Source organism: Geotrypetes seraphini, chromosome 17 (assembly GCF_902459505.1).
Source record: "Geotrypetes seraphini chromosome 17, aGeoSer1.1, whole genome shotgun sequence".
NCBI classification, from domain to species: domain Eukaryota; kingdom Metazoa; phylum Chordata; class Amphibia; order Gymnophiona; family Dermophiidae; genus Geotrypetes; species Geotrypetes seraphini.
Window position 1 is genome coordinate 48,339,672 of NC_047100.1, and position 21,094 is coordinate 48,360,765.

The window sequence follows — 21,094 nt, forward strand, 5'->3', positions numbered from 1 at the left end:
GGATCCACCCCAAAGCAAACCACAGAAGGTGGCAAAGAGAAACATCCCCCATGAACTATGCTTCCATGACTTATGGGATTCCTGCTGCCATGTCAACAAGTAACGCAACTGGGCTGCCATATAGTAATAGTGAAAATTGGGAACTGCCATCTCGCCCCTATCTCGCAACTGAAATAACATGATTCTCCGAACCCATGGTGGCCTTCACTTCCAAATATACGAAAAGATTCTACAATGCAGAGAGTCAAAGAAAGCCTTAGGTAGGAAGACAGGTAAAGCTGCAAAGAGATAAAAAAAATCTAGGTAGGACCATCATTTTTACTACATGTATTTTACCTAACCAAGAAATGGGTAACCGCTCCCACCGATCCAAGTCCTCATGAAACTTCTTTAAGAGAGGAGGAAAGTTTACCGCATAAATGGAACTCAAATTCACAGTAAGGTGAATCCCCAGATATTTTAAAGTTTGAGCCGCCCAGCAAAAAGGAAACTGCTGTTGCAATGCCAGTTGGTCCTGAGGTGAGACAGTAAGATTAACTATCTCAGACTTGGACATGTTAACTTGGAATCCAGATACCCTCCCTTACTGAGATAAGGCCGAGACTATACCTGAGACATTTGCCCATGTGTGGTGTGTCCTTTTTGGGATATGGTCTTTTCTATAATGTCAGAAATTTATGGGGTACTAATTGTAAAAAAGGTGGGTTGTGCACTCCTGAATGGAGTACCCTCTAAGTTCTCTACAATTATTGCCTCATTGGTAACTGCAGCTCGCCTGATATTGGCTGCAGCATAGCGTCAGGACTCTATTCCTTCCCAGGAGCAAGTGGTACAAAAATGGACTATGTCTTTCGCATGACTAAGTTGACAGCTATGAAGTATCATAGATTGGACAGGTTTCTGCTCTGGTGGAAACCGTGTATTGCTTGGTGTGCAGCCATTTCCAGAACCCGGGATTTGGTGTGTGTGTGAGAAAGAACTGTGAATCTCAGGATACCAGGAAGAGCACAAAAGACACCAGAAAGAATGTCATCGAGAGGTCAGGAAGGCAAAGAGAGAATATGAGGAAAGACTGGCAGGAGAAGCAAGAAACTTCAAACCCTTCTTCAGGTATGTGAAAGGGAAACAACCAGCCAGAGAGGAAGTGGGACCACTGGACGACGGAGACAGGAAAGGAGCGATAAAGGAGGAAAAAGAGATAGCTGAAAGGTTAAACAAATTCTTCTCGTCGGTCTTCACCAGAGAGGACACATCCAATATCCCAGAACCCGAGGTGATTATAAGCGGAGAACACGACGAAAGGCTGGTACAACTAGAGGTAAGCAAAGAGGATGTCCTCAGACAGATAGACAGACTAAAGAGCGACAAATCACCGGGCCCGGACGGCATCCACCCAAGGGTACTAAAAGAACTGAGAAACGAAATAGCAGAGACACTTCGCCAAATATGTAACCTCTCCCTAAAAACTGGGGAGATCCCAGAGGACAGGAAAATAGCAAATGTCACGCCCATCTTTAAGAAGGGATCAAGGGGTGACCCGGGAAACTACAGGCCTGTGAGCTTGACCTCGGTTCCTGGAAAGATGATGGAAGCAATGGTAAAGGACACAATCTGCGAACACATAGAAAACAATGGACAACTGAAGGCGAGCCAGCATGGCTTCTGCAAGGGAAGGTCATGCCTCACAAACTTGCTGTACTTCTTTGAGGGAATAAACAGTCAGATGGATAAGGGTGAATCCATAGACATCATTTACCTTGACTTCCAAAAAGCCTTCGACAAGGTACCACACGAACGGCTACTTAAAAAACTGTGGAACCACGGGGTGCGAGGGGATATCTACCGATGGATCAAACACTGGCTAGCGGGCAGGAAACAGAGGGTTGGAGTCAAGGGCCAATACTCAGATTGGCAATGGGTCACGAGCGGAGTTCCGCAGGGGTCGGTGCTGGGACCTCTACTATTCAATATATTTATTAACGATCTAGAAACGGGGACAAAATGTGAGGTTATCAAATTTGCTGATGACACCAAACTCTGCAGCAGGGTTAGAAACACGGAAGACTGTGAAGACCTACAAAAGGATCTAACGAGACTGGAAGACTGGGCAAAAAAGTGGCAAATGAGTTTTAACGTAGAGAAATGCAAAGTCATGCATGTAGGGAAAAAGAACCCGATGTTCAACTACAAAATGGGGGGAACACTGCTAGGGGTGAGTAACCTGGAAAGGGACTTGGGGGTGATGGTCGACTCATCACTGAAACCATCGGCGCAATGTGTGACAGCCTCAAAAAAAGCAAACAGAATGCTGGGCATCATCAAAAAGGGTATCACAACCCGGACGAAGGAAGTCATCATGCCGCTGTATCGCGCAATGGTGCGCCCGCACCTAAAGTACTCTGTTCAATACTGGTCGCCGTACCTCAAGAAAGACATGGCAGTACTCGAGGGAGTACAGAGGAGGGCGACTAAGCTGATAAAATGTATGGAAAATTTTCCATACGCTGACAGGTTAAAAATGCTGGGGCTGTTCTCCCTGGAGAAGAGGAGACTTAGAGGGGACATGATAGAAACCTTCAAAATCCTTAAGGGCATAGAGAGAGTAAATAAGGACAGATTCTTCAAACTGAGGGGAGCCACAAGCACTAGGGGTCACTCGGAGAAATTGAAAGGGGACAGGTTTAGAACAAATGCTAGAAAATTCTTTTTTACGCAGAGGGTGGTGGACACATGGAACGCGCTTCCGGAGGAAGTGATAGGCCAGAACTCTGTACAGGGGTTCAAGAAGGGTTTGGATAGGTTCCTGGAGGATAAAGGGATAGAGGGGTACAGATAGAACTTGAGGTAGGTTATAAAGGTGCTCAGAAACCACTTCACAGGTCGCAGACCTGATGGGCCGCCGCGGGAGCGGACCGCTGGGCGAGATGGACCTCGGTCTGACCCAGTGGAGGCAACTTCTTATGTTCTTATGATACTGAGATGGGAAATGGTGTGAATGAAGGAGGCTTTCTGTATAGGAACATCTTCACTTTGTTAGTGCTATTTCCAGAACATCTGCTGATGTATTAATTGCCTTGTTTCAAAGAGTCATGTTACAACTGTTGTGTGCTGTACTTGTACTGTTCTGATTTTTCAATAAATACAAATTTCAAAAAGAAAAGTAAGCAAAAGTAAGAGGACTAGAATGCCACTTTGGTTCTCAAAAGAGATGAGCTTTCATAAACTACAAAAGATTGCAGAAAAAAGACAGGCAAAAATATCTGGAAAAGTTAAGAGGTTGGTCAAACAAATAGATACAAATGGAAGAAAAAATAGCAGACATGGTAAAACAGGGGAACATGACTTTTTTTTTTTTAGATATATTAGTAATAGGAAGAAGTGCAAATGTGGCATTGTGAGACTCAAAAGTAAAGGGAAGGAATATGAAGAAGCTGATTAAGATAAAGCTGAATTGATTAATAAATATTTCTGTTCTGTGTTCACAGCTGAAGCACCGGGAGTGGGACCGCAGAAAACAAACGCAAATACGGATGTAGGTGTGGTAGACTCTGATCATTTTCAGAGGATCGTATTCATGAGGAGCTCACTAAACTAAAAGTGGATAAAGCAAAGGGGCCAGATGGTATATATTTGAGAATGACATGGTGGCTGTTACCAACAGCTAGCCGCATTTAGCAGCGGGCAACCCGCCGAAACGGGGAAAGGAAAATAGCAGTCGCTGCGGGGACGGGGACAAGGCCATTCACCGCCCCGTGGAGCGGTGAATGGTCTTGTCTCCGCAGTGAGGCATCAAGGATCGCGCGGTCCCCGCAGCCCCTGCCCGCCCGATGGATCTTAGCCAGCTCCCTCCCTTCACCTCACCTTAGTTTGTAGGCTTTCTTTTTCAGCGACCCGCACACTATCAAAGAGCCGCGCACGCGGGGCTGCTCAGTGTCCAATCTTCTGCTCTGACGCAACCGGAAACAGGAAGTTACAGCAGAGCAGAAAATTGAACTCTGAGCAGCCGCGCATGCGCAGCTCTTTGGGAAAGCGTGCAGGTCGCCGAAAAAGAAAGCCTGCAAACTAAGGTGAGGTGAAGGGAGGGAGCTGGCTAAGATCCATAGGGCAGGCAGGTGGGGGCTGCGGAGACCGCGCGATCGATCGTAGCGTTTAGCCAGCTCCCTCCCTTCACCTCATCTTAGTTTGCAGGCTTTCTTTTTCTTACCACCCAAAAAAACACCTTAACACACCTTTTCCTCCCTAGTTGAAATGATCCAATTCAGTTTGAAAAAAGTACAGCTGGTGTTTGAAATTTCATATAGCCCAGAGAAGGGCAATTCACCCTGATGGTTTGTGGGAATGTGAAGGATTGCAGAAACAGACTGCTCAAACTGGCCTTCAATGTGCTGTGTGAAGGTGGAGGAGCACAGAGAAGGACCACTTGCATTGGTTCTCTAGATTGTAGAAAAGCAGGAGTCTTGCAAATGTATTTATTAATGTAGTAAAATTTAATATACGGTCTTTCAACATAAGGCAGGTTACAAAATAATAGTCACATTCATTACAAGGATTCTGTTCAATATATTTGTGAGTGACAATGCAGAAAAGTTAGAAGGTAAATTTTGCCTTTTTGCTGATGATACCAAGGTTTGTAACAAAGTGGAAGGAGGGAGTGAAAGGGAAAAGGATTCTGGGCCAAGGGGATGAAGAGGGAAAGAAAAACCCACAGCAGGAAAGAAAGGGGAGGACAGGCAGGTGAGCCAGATGCTGGAAGCAAGGGGGGGGGGAAGAAAGAGGAAAAGAAGCTAGATGGGGTTGAAAAGAAGAGACACACTGGTATGGAAGAGGAAGATAGGGGAAATCTGGACACAGGAAGGTAACAGAAAGAGGGGAAATTATGTGCATGGGGCATAGGGACAGAGACATAAAGGGGACATGCCATTGGGATGGTATATGGACACAGGGGGGGGAGCAATGGCAGATACATAGGGGAGATATTAGAAATGGGGAAAATAGGAGCACAGAAGCGAGATGGTTTCTGGGGTTGGGAGAGGGACCAAGCTCGCAGGCTCTAGTGGCTTGCACAAATTACATTGTAACATGCCACGAAAATAAGAGGGAGGAAGGTAGATAGATAGGCCATGCGAGAGGAGCTGAAGGGTGGTAGAAAGGAACAGATGGTAAAGGAGGGAGGGAAGGGAATAGAACAGACATTAAAGGAGGGTGAAGAGGAACAGACCCTGAAGGGAAATGTGGAAGACAGAGTGGGGAGAAGATGCTGGAAGGGAAGAAGACAGATGTCAGACTATGGAGGAGCGGAGGGAAGAAGATGGGTGCTAGACCAATTGGGGGGTGGGGGGTGAAGGGAGAGGCACAGTAACAGCAAATGGAAGACGCAGAGAGAAGACACACAGTGGATGGAAGGAATTGAATGAGAAGATGTGGAAAGCAGAAACCAGACAACAAAGGTAGAAAAAAAAAATGCTATTTATTTATTTATTTTTTGCTTTAGGATAAAGTAGTATATTAGTTGTGTTGATAAAAATTTATAAACAAAGCCCTGCCAGCTGAACATCTCTTTCTCTAGTTCAGCAGCAGGAACTTTGATTTATAAGAAAGGATAAGCTAAATATTACAGTACTAAGGCTTATATGGATGCTGCGGGGACGGTGATGGGGCGGTGAAGGGAACAGCGGTGACAGGGCAGTGCAGAGGATGGTGGGCCGGGGCGGTGACGGGGACAGATTTTTTCCCCGTGTCATTCTCTAGTATATATCCGTTGGCTGACTTTTTTAATGCTTCTCTAGAGTTGGATTGGAGAAAGGTGGATATGGCCCTCTCCATAAAAGTGGAAGTAAGGAAGAAGTAGGGAACTACAAACCAGTATGTCTGACTTCTGTGGAAAGTAAATTAATGGAAATGCTTTAAAAAGACCAGAATAGTGACATTTGTGGTATCCAGTGGATTACAGGAACTGATTCACTACAGGCAAGTCTTGTCTGACAAATCTGATCAATTTCTTTGACTGGGTGACTAGAGAATTGGATGGAGGAAGAGCACTAGATGTGGTGTATTTATTTATTTATTCATTTTAATTTCTTTATTCAGTTTTGCATATTACAACAAGTGTATCAGAAAAATTCATATAATCTTATAAATATACACTTGATTTTTTTCATGAACACTTTAAGTACAATATATCATACTTATATTCATATTTTATAATGATTTAAATACATTTAATAAAAATGACAAATGTAAATAAAATAGAAAACCCCCCAATCCCTCCCTACCTATTTCTGAAAATCTAACCTAATACATCAAAATGTATTAATTAATTCATACATATTATGAGATAAATAAAATAATACCCACCCCCATCCCCACTTAACAAATAACATACAATTGGAAAAATTATGACAGATTAAGTTATAACTTTTGGTGGAATTCGGTATGCCATATATATAAAATGGAGCGCACTATTACTTTGGTAAATTTCAGAAGATTTGGAGACCATTAGCAGATGTGGTGTATTTAGATTTTAGCAAAGCCTTTGACAATGTTCCACACAAGCATCCAATAAGTAAACTGAAGGGCTGACTGGTAAGATCTTCATATTTGTAGCACCGGACACACGCACAAGCTGCACTGCCTCTGGAACATTGCCCGCCTCACTTCTGTAACCTCATGCAAGTGCTTTCCTGTGTCTGTACGTGATTGTGAGGGGGAGTGCAGATGCAAGAAAGCGCTTGCGTGAGGTTCAGCAGTGAAGCGGGCAATGTTCCAGAACATGACCGCTGGACACTTAAGGCACAAGTTTTCCATATGGCGGTATAGAAGAATAAAGTTATGTTATGTTATAAAGAATCATTCTTTATAACACCGAGGGCCTCAAAATAGGCCACTGCTCTAGAGGAAGGCTACTAAAAGGGTTGATGGTCTATGTCATAAGGTATACGGGGACAAACTTAAAGTTTTCAATATGTATACTTTGAAGGAAAAATTGAAGGAGAAATGACAGAGGCATTTAAATACCTATGTGGCATAAATCCACGAGGCAAGTCACTTGCAATTGAAAGGAAACTCCAGAGCGAGAGAGCACAGAATGAGGTAAAGAGATGATAGGCTCAAGACTAATCTCAAGACCAAAAGGGTGGTAGACACGTGGAATAGTCTCCGAGTAGAGGTAGTGGAGACAAAGACTGTCTGAATTTAAAAAAGCATGGGATCGCTTAGTGAGAGGAGGTGATAGTGGATGCTGAAAATGGGCAAACTGGATGGGCCATTTGACCTTTATCTGCCATCAACAACACAGAAAACCCCATCCCTAAATTAGGTTCAAACTTTATATTAGTTTTTTCCTTTGATTGCACTTTCCCTCCCTATTGTTTTTTCCATATATGGTTCCCCTCTGTACTTTAAAACACTAATTTGTAGTTCTTTTCCCTCTTACCTTGTGTATTAGTCAGTCTGTAAGTCTATTTGTCTAACCAATTATTTTAAATTATATATTGTATGTCTAAATATATGTTTCTATTTTTATCAATTTTGTACCTCGCTTAGTAAAACTAAATAAGCAATTCATCAAACTAAAATAAAACTGGAACCTTGAATGAGATGGAATGGAAATGATGAATTTAATTACTGTATAAAAATAGGCCAAATGTGACTGCCTGATAGATGTCTCTGCCCTTCTTACAAGTAAATCTGACTCAGACCTACTTAGAGCTGCTTCAAGGCTAGAGTAATCTATAGGACTATACTGGTCCTGTCACCTCTAGTAGTCTTGAGAAATCTTGTTTTTAAAAAATTTTATTTTCAGATAAGCCCCAACAACTAATCTTCCTTGTGATTCTGTACAATCTATGGGCAGGGTCAGCCCAAGGGTATCTTTCTGCTATATGCACACCCCTCCCCCTGTACCCCCCCCCACATCTTTCCCTCTGTGCCTTCTCCCTAAACTAAACCTTAAGTTTGTATACCGCATCCTCTCCATAAAGATAGAGCTCGGCACGATTTACAGGCAATTCAATAAATGAGGGACGGACATAATAAGAAATTAGAGGTTTTAAAGAAGATAGATAGCTTTACATTTTGGAGAAAAGCCAGGTTTTCAGATGCTTTCGGAATAACTGGAATGAGCCCAGATTCCGGAGCGGGGCAGGAAGGTTATTCCAAAGTTCAGTGAATTTGAAGTAAAGGGATTTCCCTAATTTACCTGCATACGTGACGCCTTTTAACGAGGTGTCCAGAACCAACCTCTCTCTACTATGTTCTGAATGCACCCCCTTTGCAATCCAGGCCACACATTGTCTCGGTGGTTTCCAAACACGTCCAGGGGTACTCTAGCCAGTTTGATTTTTACAATATGCACAATAAATATTAATGAAAGAGATTTGGAGATATGGTGGAACTGTATGTAACTGTCTCCGGAATATTCATTGTGGCTATTTTAAAAACCCGACTGGCTGTTGAACCCCCCCCAGGACAAGTTTGAGAACCATTGTTCTACCTACATTCTTTGCCTGAGCAGGAAACACGGTGTATCACCTTTGAGACCTCTACTTCTATCACAAAGTTCCTTTTCAAGTGGTAGAATATGGCTGGGTTTGGGAATCTATGTGTATTTAAACGTTTGCAGCTCTGCTGCTGCTGATCTCGTCTGTAGTGCCAGCTCCATGCTGCCCTTGTCCAAAAATACAGTTGATGTAGGCCAGGGGTGGCAAAGTCCAGTCGGGTTTTCAGGATTTCCCCACTGAATGAGATCTATTTGCATGCACTGCTTTCATTGTATGCTAATAGATCTCATGCATATTCATTAGGGAAAGCCTGAAAACCTGACTGGATTGCGGCCCTTGAGGAGGGACTTTGACATCCCTGATCTAGGCAGATGTTTTGTATACCCAGAAGCAGATATAGCCCTGTTTATTGGTTCTCTTATTTTTGCACTATGACCAACAAAGCAGGGAAATTTTCAACCAACAAGCGAAAAAACTGTTACTTCGGGAATCATTGTTCCATCAACAGTATCTATATAAAGTCGTCAAACACTTGTGTTGTGATGAACTTCAAAATTTCTTAAACCACTCTCCCACTTACAAATTAACGGCACTTACCATAAGAGGGGAAAAATGATTAAAGATGTGAGCTAGTGTGATGAGAACTGTGGGTTCTCCCTGCAGCTCCCATGCTGCAGGGTCTCTCTCTTCCAGTTTGCCCTCCTACAACAAAGGTAAAAGGTTAAAACAGTATGGGCACTCAAAGAAAGTTGATAATACTAGAAATACTATTACAGGTACAAGATCTTTTATCAGAAATTCTGAAAACCAAAATTTGATGCAAACCAGAAGTATTCAATTTCATCGTGTAATAATAAACTTTTAATGATCATGACTGGAGTTGCATCCAACATTTTACTAATAATTGGAAAGATCGTAGTAGGCTGAATTTTAATTTTTGGTGGAAGATCAATAGCGATACAAAATGGAAATTATAATAATTTTATTAAAATTTGGGAGCCATTAATGTCTTTTTGTCATGATTAAATGCCATATTTCTATTAGTTATACACCATATAGTATTGGGAGGGGGGAGGGGTAGAAATATACCATAGGTTTCTTATTATGAATGAAGAGCTTTGAGGGAGGGTGGGGAGAGGGTTACATTTGTATTTTTAGATTATAATGATAAGATATGCAAGTGCTCTGATTAATTGTGTTTATTATGATTGTTGTACACTTGATGAATGTTTTAAAAATGAATAAAGAATTATAAAAAAAAAAAAAAAGAAGTATTCAATTTCCCCAACTTGACGCACACTGGAACCAACACAGATGCGAGTATTTCTCCTGTACTCCGCGCAATTCAAATCAGAGGGCTGCAAAAATGACAGAGCTTCAGATGATACTCGGGGTAGCAGTGAGAAGCAGAAATGGAAGTGTTTATCTTTGTCAGTAATACAGAAAGTTGAAGAACTGAAAAAGCTCGACCATGGTGTATTTGTACAACGGCTGACTGATCTGTCCTTTTCTGACTTAACACTGCCGTTACAAAATCCCAAACATTCCAAAACCCAAAATATGCCTGATCCCAAGGATTTCAGATAAAGGATGTTGTACCTGTAGTTAATTTTTATAGAACTCTTTAACAAACAACTACAAAAAATTAAGCATGTCACAAAGCCCTCAATTCAGTAATCCTGCTTTTACTGCACTTTTAGTCTTTGTTAGGTTGGCTAGCTAGCCTAATGGCTAGCACTGCCTATAGCCAAGTAAAAGATTCTTGAGTGAATTCAAACCAGCCTGAGTTGACTGCTCTGAAGGCAACAGTCACAACAACTGTCAATAACACAGAAAATTGAGGGATTGAAGAAGCTTGATCATGGTGTATCTGTTGGTTGATTGCTCTGCAGTGGCCACATTTCAGACTTTGATTGAAGGGTTACGTACGTTCCAACTAGTACAAAACACGGCTGTTAAACTACTAAGTGATGCCAAGAAATATGACCCCGTGACCCCCCTCCTTTGGGCTGAACGCTGGCTCCCTTTCATATTGGAAAACCTCTTTATCTTTCTTGTTTCTTTACCCCTTAGACACCTATTGGAACTCCAAGATCCTCTCAATCAAACTTACTACATGAGCCACCTCTACACCAAATAATCCATGCCTTTCACGTGATCAAAAATATCTAGCGTCACAGCCCCCTCCATGTGGAACTCCCTACTCCTAGACATCAATCCATCAATTCCTTTTCAGAACTTTGTAGTTCACTCAAAAACTTTCCTCTTCCGCAATGCCTATCCTGACTAACCACCCCACCTCTCCCTAAATTTTCTTCTTGATGCCTAGCCTAACTAACCCAACCAAACCCCTTCCTAAACCACCTCCAATTTAACAGCAAGGGACCTACATCGCAACATACCAGCACAGGGGATTGATTACTTCTTTACATCATCACTTCTCTATAATTAATGGAATCTTCTTCAAGTAAATTAAATAATTCTCCTCTTCTCCTTTATAACTACCCTTCTTTCATTGAATGCAACTAACAAATTCTGGTATATATTGTAAACTGCTCTGATGGCTACACTTCTCCCTCCGGATTCGCGGGGGATAGGGGCAGAGCTGGACCGCGAATGGTGAAATACCGCAAGTATCTTCTGGTCCGGCTCTGACCCACCCCCGCCTTCCTCCTGCCTTCCCCCCAGCATCCCGGCCTTACCTTGTGGTCTAGTGGGCTTTCAGGGCAGGAGCGATCTTCCTACGCTCCTGCCCCGTGCAGATCGCCAATAGGAAATAGCTGCCGTGAGTTCCCGTAGTCTCTCGAGACTATGACGGGAACTCCCCACAGCCATTTCCTATTGGCGATCTACACGGGGCAGGAGTGTAGGAAGATCACTCCTGCCCCGAAAGCCCGCTAGACCACCAGGTAAGGCCAGGACGCCGGGGGGAAGGCTAAACTGTGGAGTTTTTTTCATTTTTGCCCCCTCCCCCCAAAATTGCGAATATGTGAAATCGCGATTGCCGAAACCGCGAATGGGCATTATCGTATAGTATCCTCAGTGGTATATCAAATTCTAATAAAAATTTGAAACTTACTAGGAAAAAAGAGAGCTCAAAATGTCATGATTCTATTAAAACTCTGTAAAGCTCGCAGTTTTCTCAGCTGGCATTACTCCTATCTAGTTTGGATTCTTGTGTGAAAAGATCCAGAAACACAGACAGTCAATGACTCAGTAATGAGGTTTCAAAAGCATTCCAGCCTCTTCAGGTCTTCAGGGGCAATTCCAGATATCTATCTTGGCCAGTAAGGCGCAATGAGGATTCTGGTCCCCCAGACCTGCTTGAGTTTCAGTAAAGTCTTCCCCACAGGATAAACATACAGAAGGCCTTTCCCCCACCCCCATTAAAGAGAAAAGCATCAGACACTGGCGTACTGTGTATGATCTCAGCCTGATACAGAACTGAGAAACGTTGTTGTTGAGATGATTAGTAAAGAGGTACACCATGGGGTGCCCACTCTCAGAAGATCACACAGGCATGAGACTACTCGTGAAGTTGCATTACCCTGCTTTGTCTGCCAGGTTGTTGTCATTCCCTGCTAAATATGAGACCTTGAAATCGATAGTGGAGAACCGGTGGACATAATATACTTAGACTTCCAGAAAGCATTTGACAAAGTTCCACACGAAAGACTTCTCAGGAAACTACAAAGCCATAGAATAGAGGGGGATGTACAAAGATGGATAGGCAAATGGCTGGAGAACAGAAAGCAGAGAGTGGGCATAAATGGGAAGTTCTCAGACTGAGAGAAAGTGACTAGTGGTGTGTACCCCAGGGCTCGGTACTTGGGCCCATCTTATTTAATATTTATATCAATGACCTAGAAGAAGGAATATCCAGTGAGATCATCAAGTTTGCAGACGACACAAAGCTATCCCGGGCAATCAGATCGCAGAAGGATAGCGAAGAACTCCAGAGTGACTTGTGTCAGTTAGAGAAATGGGCGGAGAAATGGCAGATGAAGTTTAATGTGGAAAAGTGCAAAGTAATGCATTTAGGCAGAAAGAACAAGGAACACGAGTATAGAATGTCAGGTGCAACTCTGGATAAGAGCGAACAAAAAAAGGACCTGGGTGTACTGATAGATAAGACCCTGAAACCGTCAGCACAATGTGCGGCGGCGGCGAAGAAGAAAGCAAATAGAATGTTGCTAACCATCCATCTTCCATCTCTGTCCTCCCCTTCCGTTTCCCTTCCCTCCCACAGAGGTCTGGCATATTTCCTTTTTTTCCGTCTCCAGCGATGGACCCCACCATCTCCAGATCCACCATCTCTCCACTACCCTTTCATCTAGCATCTCTCCCTCCTCCTTCCTCACCACCCCTAGGATTGGATGAAAACCCCTGTTGTTATGGGCACAAATACTTGCAACAGAATCCTCTTCCTTCTTCCCCTGGTTGTACAGACTCGACAACATGGAATTGTAGAAGGGAAGAGCTCCTCTGCAAGCACTGCAGAACTGAACTTTACTGCTAATGTTGGGCAATTTGGAGGAAGTTCTTGTCAATGAAGGGCATAAAATCCCCCAGACTATATTGAGAACCCACCAGTTTGAGATTACTACTACTAATAATTATTTCTATAGTGCTACCAGACGCACACAGCACTGCAAAGAGTAACAAAGAAGAGGAAAACAGTTCCTGCTCAAAAGAGCTTACAATCTAAACAGCCAAGACAGACAAACAGAATGTCATGGATACAGTTAAGGGGAAGGGTTAATCAGCTGGCTGGGTTGGAGGGCAGAGGAAGTAGGGTTAAGGATTGAAAGCTATATCAAAAAGGTGGGTTTTCAGTCTGCTTTTAAACAAGGGAAGCGGTTTGATGGACAAATTTAGGTAATTTATTCCAGGCATAAGGGGCAGCTAGATGAAAGGAACAGTCTGGAATTGGCAGTGGAGGAGAAGGGTAAAGCTAAGAGCAGCTTATCTGGGAGGTGTATAAGGAGCCATCTTGCATGAAAAATATCCAGCCTCCCCCCTACCAGTAGCTCATTCAGGATGCTCACTTTACTGTGGCTATACTCTTGTGGAGCCAATCAAAAGCACATCCTCTACTTTGACTGGGCTTTCTGAATCCTCTGCTGCCAGGGATAGGAGCAAGAGCCCTAGAACTGCTGGAAAGGGAAGGCAGGAAGAGTGAGCCTACATCTTTCAGAGTAGTAGGGTCTTCTATGACTGCCACCTGAAATCCTGCGAGAAATGGAGGCCACAGAAGGAGTAGGCCAAGACAGGGACTCTTCCACTTTGTCCCCCAAAAGATTATGACCTCAGCGAGAGACTTCTGCCAGTTTCTGCTGAATTGCTGGTACAAGCTCTGAAAAATGCAGTCAGGTGAGTCTGCAGATGCTGATATCTAAAGCAGAGATGTTGGACACCACCAAATGCAAGCTAAAATTCCATTTTATTTTATTTTTTTAAATAGCCAAGCGATGTTAGTGCATCAATCACTTGGTCATTTTGCATGGGGTTTTAGCTAATTTGCATGGCCGGATTGGAAAATGGGCGATCAAGGGGAAAAATATGTGGTGGGCTGCTCTGTGTCATTAAAAGCAATTGTCGCTAAAGCTGTGAAAACAGGTTTAGCAAACAATTGCTTACTTTAGTGCATCTAGCCCATTGTGATTTCTACAGTCAGTTCATGCTGTAAATCCCTACCCATCTCTAACATCAGCAACTGTTGCCTTTGAAGATCTTGTTCTTGAAAAGACAATGAAAAACTGATAAGGGCAGAGCAACTGATAACTGAAGTAAGAAAGTGTAAACAAAAAATATACTTATACAAGCTCTCTTGAAAATGAATTACAGTCAAACCTCGGTTTGCGAGTAACGCGGTTTGCAAGACGAGCAAAACACTCCTGCAAATCTTACCTCGCAAACCGAGCGCCGTTCCGATACACAAGCTCGCAGCTCCCGAATTAAGCCATCTGTCGTCCCGTGTAATCACGTGTATGATCTCTCAGCTTCTGAATTTTAAGCCGTCCGCCGTCCTGATAACACATACGTCACGTGTAAGCACGCACATCGATGAGCACTGCCGGCTTAATTCAGGAGCTGAGACACGCTGGCGGACAGCAGAGGCATCGCTTGAAGTGGGAGGGCAGCTGTACGGGGAGCTCGAGGGAAGAAAGTCACCCTCCTGAAAGGGCTATGGCACCCGGGAATCATCCAGGCAGGTTCCCACCCCTAGGTCACCATAGCAAATCTTGGTTGTGGAACAAATCGTCTGAGTTTACATTATGGCCTACGGGGAACTTTGCTTTGAAATACGAGTGCTTTGGATTACGAGCATGCTTCTGGAACAATTATGCTCGTAAACATGCTACCTAGGGTGCAGAGTAATTGGCAGTGCCAAAAAGCACAGTTACTTACCGTAACAGGTGTTATCCAGGGACAGCAGGCATATATTCTCACATGTGGGTGACGTCATCTACGGAGCCCCGGCGCGGACAGCTTTTCAAGCAAACTTGATTGAAGTTTCAAGTTTGCACACTGCACCACGCATGTGCGTGCCTTCTCGCCCACTAGAGGGCGCATCCCACCTCGTGGTCCTCAGTTCCATAACTAGCAAGGAAGCCATCCCCGGGGAGGCGGGCGGGTTGTGAGAATATATGCCTGCTGTCCCTGGATAACACCTGTTACGGTAAGTAACTGTGCTTTATCCCAGGACAAGCAGGCATGATATTCTCACATGTGGGTGACCTCCAAGCTAACCAAAAAAGGGCAGGTGGGAGGATGGCAATTTAGGAAAACAGATTTTGCAAAACTGACTGGCCAAACCGGCCGTCACTCCTGGATAAAGTGTCCAGACAGTAATGAGAGGTGAATGTATGAACCGAAGACCAAGTGGCAGCCTTACATATGTCCTCCATCGGAGTGGATCGGAGGAAAGCTATCGAAGCTGCCATCGCTCGGACCTTGTGCCCCGTGACTCGACCCGGGGGAGGAAGGCCAGCCTGAGCGTAGCAAAAGGAAATGCAAGCGGCCAACCAGTTAGACAGAGTGCGCTTGGAAACTGGATGCCCTAATCGATTGGGATCGAAGGACAAAAACAATTGAGGAACCTTCCGATGAGGCCTGGTGCGTTGAAGGTAAAATGCCAACGCCCTCTTACAGTCAAGCGTGTGAAGCGCCGTCTCGCCAGGATGGGAGTGGGGCTTCGGGAAGAACACAGGAAGGACAATGGACTGATTGAGGTGGAAGTCAGAAACAACTTTAGGTAAAAACTTAGGATGGGTGCGGAGAACCACCTTGTCGTGATGAAAGACAGTGAAAGGAGGGTCCGCAACCAAGGCTTGCAACTCCCCGATCCGCCTGGCGGAGGTGAGGGCAATTAGAAACACCGCCTTCCAAGTCAGAAATTTCAAGAGGGACTTGTTGAGTGGCTCAAAAGGGGGTTTCATCAGTTGAGCCAGAACCACATTCAAATTCCACACGACAGACGGAGGCTTAAGAGGGGGACAAACCCTGAGTAACCCTTTCATGAAGCGTGTCACCAAGGGATGGAGTGACAGAGGGCGTCCCTCCAGATGTTGGTGGAAAGCGGAAATCGCACTGAGGTGAACCCGCACCGAAGTGGTTTTCAAGCCGGAGCGCGACAAATGAAACAAATATTCTAAAACCGAGGATACCGGAACTGATACCGGATCCAGGTGAAAAGACGAGCACCAGGTGGAAAACCTGGTCCATTTCTGCGCATAGCAAAGCCTCGTCGAGATCTTGCGGGAGGCTTCCAACACCTCCTTCACCGATTGAGACAGGTCCGGAGGAGTCAGGGAACAAGAAACCAGGCTGTCAGGTGCAATGACTGCAGATTGGGATGTAACATGGATCCTTGACTCTGAGACAGCAGAGAAGGAGAGACAGGCAGGGGAAGAGGCTCTCTGGCACTGAGCTGGAGCAGCAGGGAGAACCAGTGCTGACGCGGCCACCGAGGTGCTATGAGAATCATCGTGGCCGTGGACGATTTTAGGTGTACCAACGTTCGCATGATCAGAGGGAACGGAGGGAATGCATACAGGAACCTCCCTTCCCAGTCGAGTAGGAAGGCATCCGCTTCCAGACGGTCCTGCGAGTACATCCGAGAACAATATAGTGGTAGTTTGTGTGTCTCCGGAGAGGCAAACAGATCCACCTGTGGCGTTCCCCAGCGAGCGAAGACCTCGCGTAGAACTGCTGAGTGTAGAGTCCACTCGTGCGGTTGCAGAAGTCGACTGAGTTTGTCCGCCAGGCAATTCCGTTCTCCTTGGATGTAGACCGCCCGGAGGAAGATGTTCCGGGAGGCCGCCCACTCCCAGAGGCGAAGAGCTTCGGAGCAGAGGGGCCATGACCCCGTTCCTCCCTGCTTGTTCACATAATACATTGCCACCTGATTGTCCGTGCGGACGAGGACCACCTGGTCCTGCAATATGTGAACGAAGGCTCGAAGTGCTAGGAAGATGGCTCGCAGCTCTAGCACGTTGATGTGACACTGACGGTCTTCTGTCGACCACAGGCCCTGCGTGCGAAGACCGTCGAGGTGGGCTCCCCACACGTACTCCGAGGAGTCCGTGGTCAGGACCTTGCGAAAAGGAGGAGTGCGGAACAATAGCCCCATGGACAGATTTGAAGAGTCTGTCCACCAACGCAGCGATTTCCGCAAGGGCGGAGTCACCGAAATGAGGCGAGACACCGGGTCGCACTCCTGACGCCACTGGGACGCGAGGGTCCACTGAGGGATCCTCAGATGTAGTCTCGCAAACGGCGTGACATGTACCGTTGAGGCCATGTGGCCCAGCAGCATCATCATGCGCTTGGCCGACACCTTCGACAGTTGAGAGACCTGGTGGCTCATCCGTACCAGGGCTTCCAACCGCTGGGTCGGCAGGTAGGAGCGTAGGCGCACCGTGTCCAGCACCGCACCTATGAATTGAAGAGACTGCGAAGGCCTCAACTGAGACTTTGGAAAGTTTATCTCGAACCCGAGAGTTTGCAGGAAGGCAATAGACTGTTGGGTCGCTGAGATAACCCCCTCCCTGGTCGGGGCTTTGATGAGCCAATCGTCCAGGTAAGGGAACACGTGAAGTCCACGCGACCTGAGGGCTGCTGCAACCACCACCATGCACTTCGTGAATACTCGTGGGGACGCGGCCAGGCCGAAGGGCAGTACCCTGTACTGGAGGTGGAGGTCCCCCACCTGGAATCGTAAGAATCTTCGACAGGCGGGGTGCACCGGAACATGGGTGTATGCTTCCTTCAGGTCGAGGGAGCACATCCAGTCCCCTTCCTCCAAGAGGGGATACAGAACCGGGAGAGATAGCATTCGAAACTTCTCCCGGGCCAGGAATTTGTTGAGCTTCCTGAGGTCCAGTATGGGGCGCAGGTCCCCGGTCTTTTTTGGGACCAAGAAGTAGCGGGAGTAAAACCCCGTACCCCACTGGTCCTTGGGGACCGGCTCGACCGCCCGAAGCTTCAAGAGGGCTTTGGCTTCGGTTATAAGGGTCGGTAGCTGCGAACGGTTGCAGGGGACTAAACCTGGGGGGCTGTCCGGCGGCGAGGACACAAAGTTGAGCGAGTAGCCCTCGGAGACGATCCGGAGCACCCAAGCGTCTGAGGTAATCCCGGTCCATGCCTCCCGGAAGGACCGAAGACGGCCCCCGATAGGAAGGGGTTCCTGTGAAAGTGCGGAGGGGAACCCGCCCCGTCCGCTCAGCCCGTCAAAAGGAAGGCGCTGGCTTAGAAGGGCCCTGCGCCGGGGCTTGGGGTTGTCCCCCTCTGGCTCGCTGAGACGGACGTCTCGGAGGCGGTCTCGAGAAAGCCGGGGTCGACTTCTGAGGGTATCGGCGCGGCGGAGGCCGAAAGGGTTTCTGCGGCGGGGGCCTAGGTTTGGGGCGGACCAGGGATGCTAGAGAGCGCTCCTGTTCCGACAAGCGCTTGGTCGCCGCATCCAATGACTCGTCGAATAACTCGGACCCCACACAAGGCAAGTCTGCCAGGCGTTCCTGCAGGTTTGGGTCCATGTTGAGGGTGCGAAGCCAGGCCAAGCGGCGCATGGCCACCGCGAGGGCCGACACCCTCGAAACCAGCTCAAAGGCGTCGTACACTGCATGGAATAGGTACAACCGCAATTGAGACAGGTTGGACATAAACTTGTCGAATCCTGCTCTTTGGGAGTCCGGTAACGAGTTTCGATATTGAGGAAGGTCCTTCACCATACCACGCAAAAAGGAGGAAAAGGTGAAGGCGTAGTTTAGAACCCTGGTGGCCATCAGGGAATTTGAATAGAGGCGGCGGCCAAACTTGTCCAGGGTCCGCCCCTCCCTGCCTGGTGGAACCGCCGCAGAGACCCGTGAGGGCTGTGATTTTTTAAGAGCAGATTCCACCAGAAGAGACTGGTGTGAGAGCTGCGCCTTATCGAACCCTTTAGGGGGAATCGTCCTATACTTCGATTCCATTTTTGAAGGCACAGACGTGACTGTAAGAGGGTTTGACAAGTTCTTCAGCCAGGTTTGCAGAAGGACACTGTTGAGAGGGAGTCTAGGCACCTCCCTAGGAAGGATGGGGAGGTCCTGTTCCTCCAAAAATTCTTTGGAGTACCGAGAGCCTACCATCAGGTCAATCCCCAGGGCTTGGGCCATGTCCTGAACGAAGGATGAAAATGAGGACGGCCTAGCCTGGGGAGAGGGGGTTCTCGACCGCCCCACCGAGGAGAGGGGGGAGGCCTCATGGGAATAATGAGGATCCCTAACCGATCCCGAATCCCAGGATCCCCTCTCGAGGGCCCTCGAGGGGGAAGGGGAAGTTGTCCTCCTCGCAGAGCCCTTGGGTGAGGACCCAGGGGTTCGTGGGACACTCTCCCGTTTCCTCGGCGAGGCGGCCCGGGAAGACTTCCCATGGGGTGAGCGGAGGAGCCTCGGGTTGTCGAGGCGCAACTCCGACACCTGCAACGCCTCGCCCCCGAACGACAGGGAGCGGTCGCGCCGAGGCGAGCCTCGGGGCCGCTTAGACTTCCTCGATCGACGCCCCGTCCGAGGTCGCGTCGAGGGCGAGGCGTGTCTGGAAGACCCGGAGGAAGAGGAGGAAAGACGGCGCACTCTGCGCAACTTTTCTTTGGGCCTTACACTCCGCTCAGGGGGTTCCCCCGAGGTCGAGGTCCGGGGCGGGGCCGAGACCGAGGTGAACGGGGTCCCAGTACCCGAGACCGAGGTCGCCGAGGCCGGGGCTCCCGAGGGAGCCGAGGCCGGGGCCTCCGAGACGGAAGGCGTCCAGGCCGAGGTCGAGGCCGCCGGAACCGCAGCACGCTGCAACACTTCCAGGGCTCCCGACAGCTCCGATGAGATCAGAGCTCGGAGGAGATCCTGGAAGGCCGGAATCCCCACGAAGGTGGGGAGTTCCGGGTCCGGGGCACACTCCCTGGAGGGCGACCTCGGTCTCGAGTATTCCCTCGGGGTGTGCGGAGTCGAGGTCCGATGCGGGGCCGGGGTCGACCCACCCGCCTTGGCCTGACTCGAGGATGGCTTCTTTGCTGAAGGGGATGGAACAGAGGACTTACCCGAAGCTTGCTTCACTGACGACGCCTTCGAGGAAGAGGGCCGAGGCGAGGCCGAGGCCCCCGAGGACGCCGAGGCCGAGGTCAAGGCCGGGGCCGAAGCCGAGGCCGACGTCGAGGCCTTAGGCGGCGCGTCGGCGGCGAACAATTCGGCCATTCTTGCCTTACGGCGACGGAGGGCCCTGTTTTGGAAGGTCGCACAGCGATCACACGAGTCTGTCGGATGTTCGGGCCCAAGACAGACAATGCACCACCGGTGAGGGTCAGTGATGGAAAGCAACCTCTCACACCGGCTGCACTTTTTGAATCCCGTAACAGGACGGGACATCCACGAAGAAAAAGAAGAAGGCCGGGAACGTACCGACGTCCCGCGGCCACGGCTTCCGGGAGCCCCCGGAACCCGACGAAAAACGAAAGGCTTTTTTTTTTTTTTTTTTTTTTTTTTGAAAAGAAACGAAAGGAAGAGAGTACCGCGAACTAATTCGAAGGGAAAAACAAACTAAACGCGGCAGCTAGAAGGCAAAAACGCTGGAGCTCAGATCCACAGGGCTTTCTTGCTCCGCGGAAAAATTTGAACTGAGGACCACGAGGTGGGATGCGCCCTCTAGTGGGCGAGAAGGCACGCACATGCGTGGTGCAGTGTGCAAACTTGAAACTTCAATCAAGTTTGCTTGAAAAGCTGTCCGCGCCGGGGCTCCGTAGATGACGTCACCCACATGTGAGAATATCATGCCTGCTTGTCCTGGGATAAGTTTATTAAGCAGCAACTTACCAGTCCATCTATCCCTGTGTGGATCACATTCTTCAAGAAACCCAAAAGCTGATACACCTTTTGAAGATCAGCGCTGGGAGGATCCTGCAAGGGGCAATAGCCTTCCATTGGATATGTGCCAGAAAATTAAGGAAAACCAAGACACTGTACAGTAATGTTTAGTATTAGCTAATGGAAATCAAGTCACTAATGAATAAGCAACATTAGGAAATGGAATGTTTGCTGCCAATTAAGGGAGTGAAAAAAGAGCTCAGACCA

General features: G+C 47.4%; 1 protein-coding gene across 4 annotated transcripts in view; it reads right to left on the bottom strand.

The window, feature by feature from the left end:
- The window catches only part of RNF123 (ring finger protein 123), a 363,039-nt gene that overhangs the window by 243,981 nt on the left and 97,964 nt on the right, over positions 1–21,094 (bottom strand). For all 4 annotated transcript variants that reach the window (XM_033926520.1, XM_033926519.1, XM_033926522.1 and 1 more), the window contains exons 11-12: positions 20,837–20,951; positions 9,096–9,200 (exon numbers count right to left, since the gene is read on the bottom strand). In XM_033926520.1, the coding sequence (XP_033782411.1) occupies positions 9,096–9,200; positions 20,837–20,951 (220 nt within the window). The remainder of the gene's footprint in view (positions 1–9,095; positions 9,201–20,836; positions 20,952–21,094) is intronic.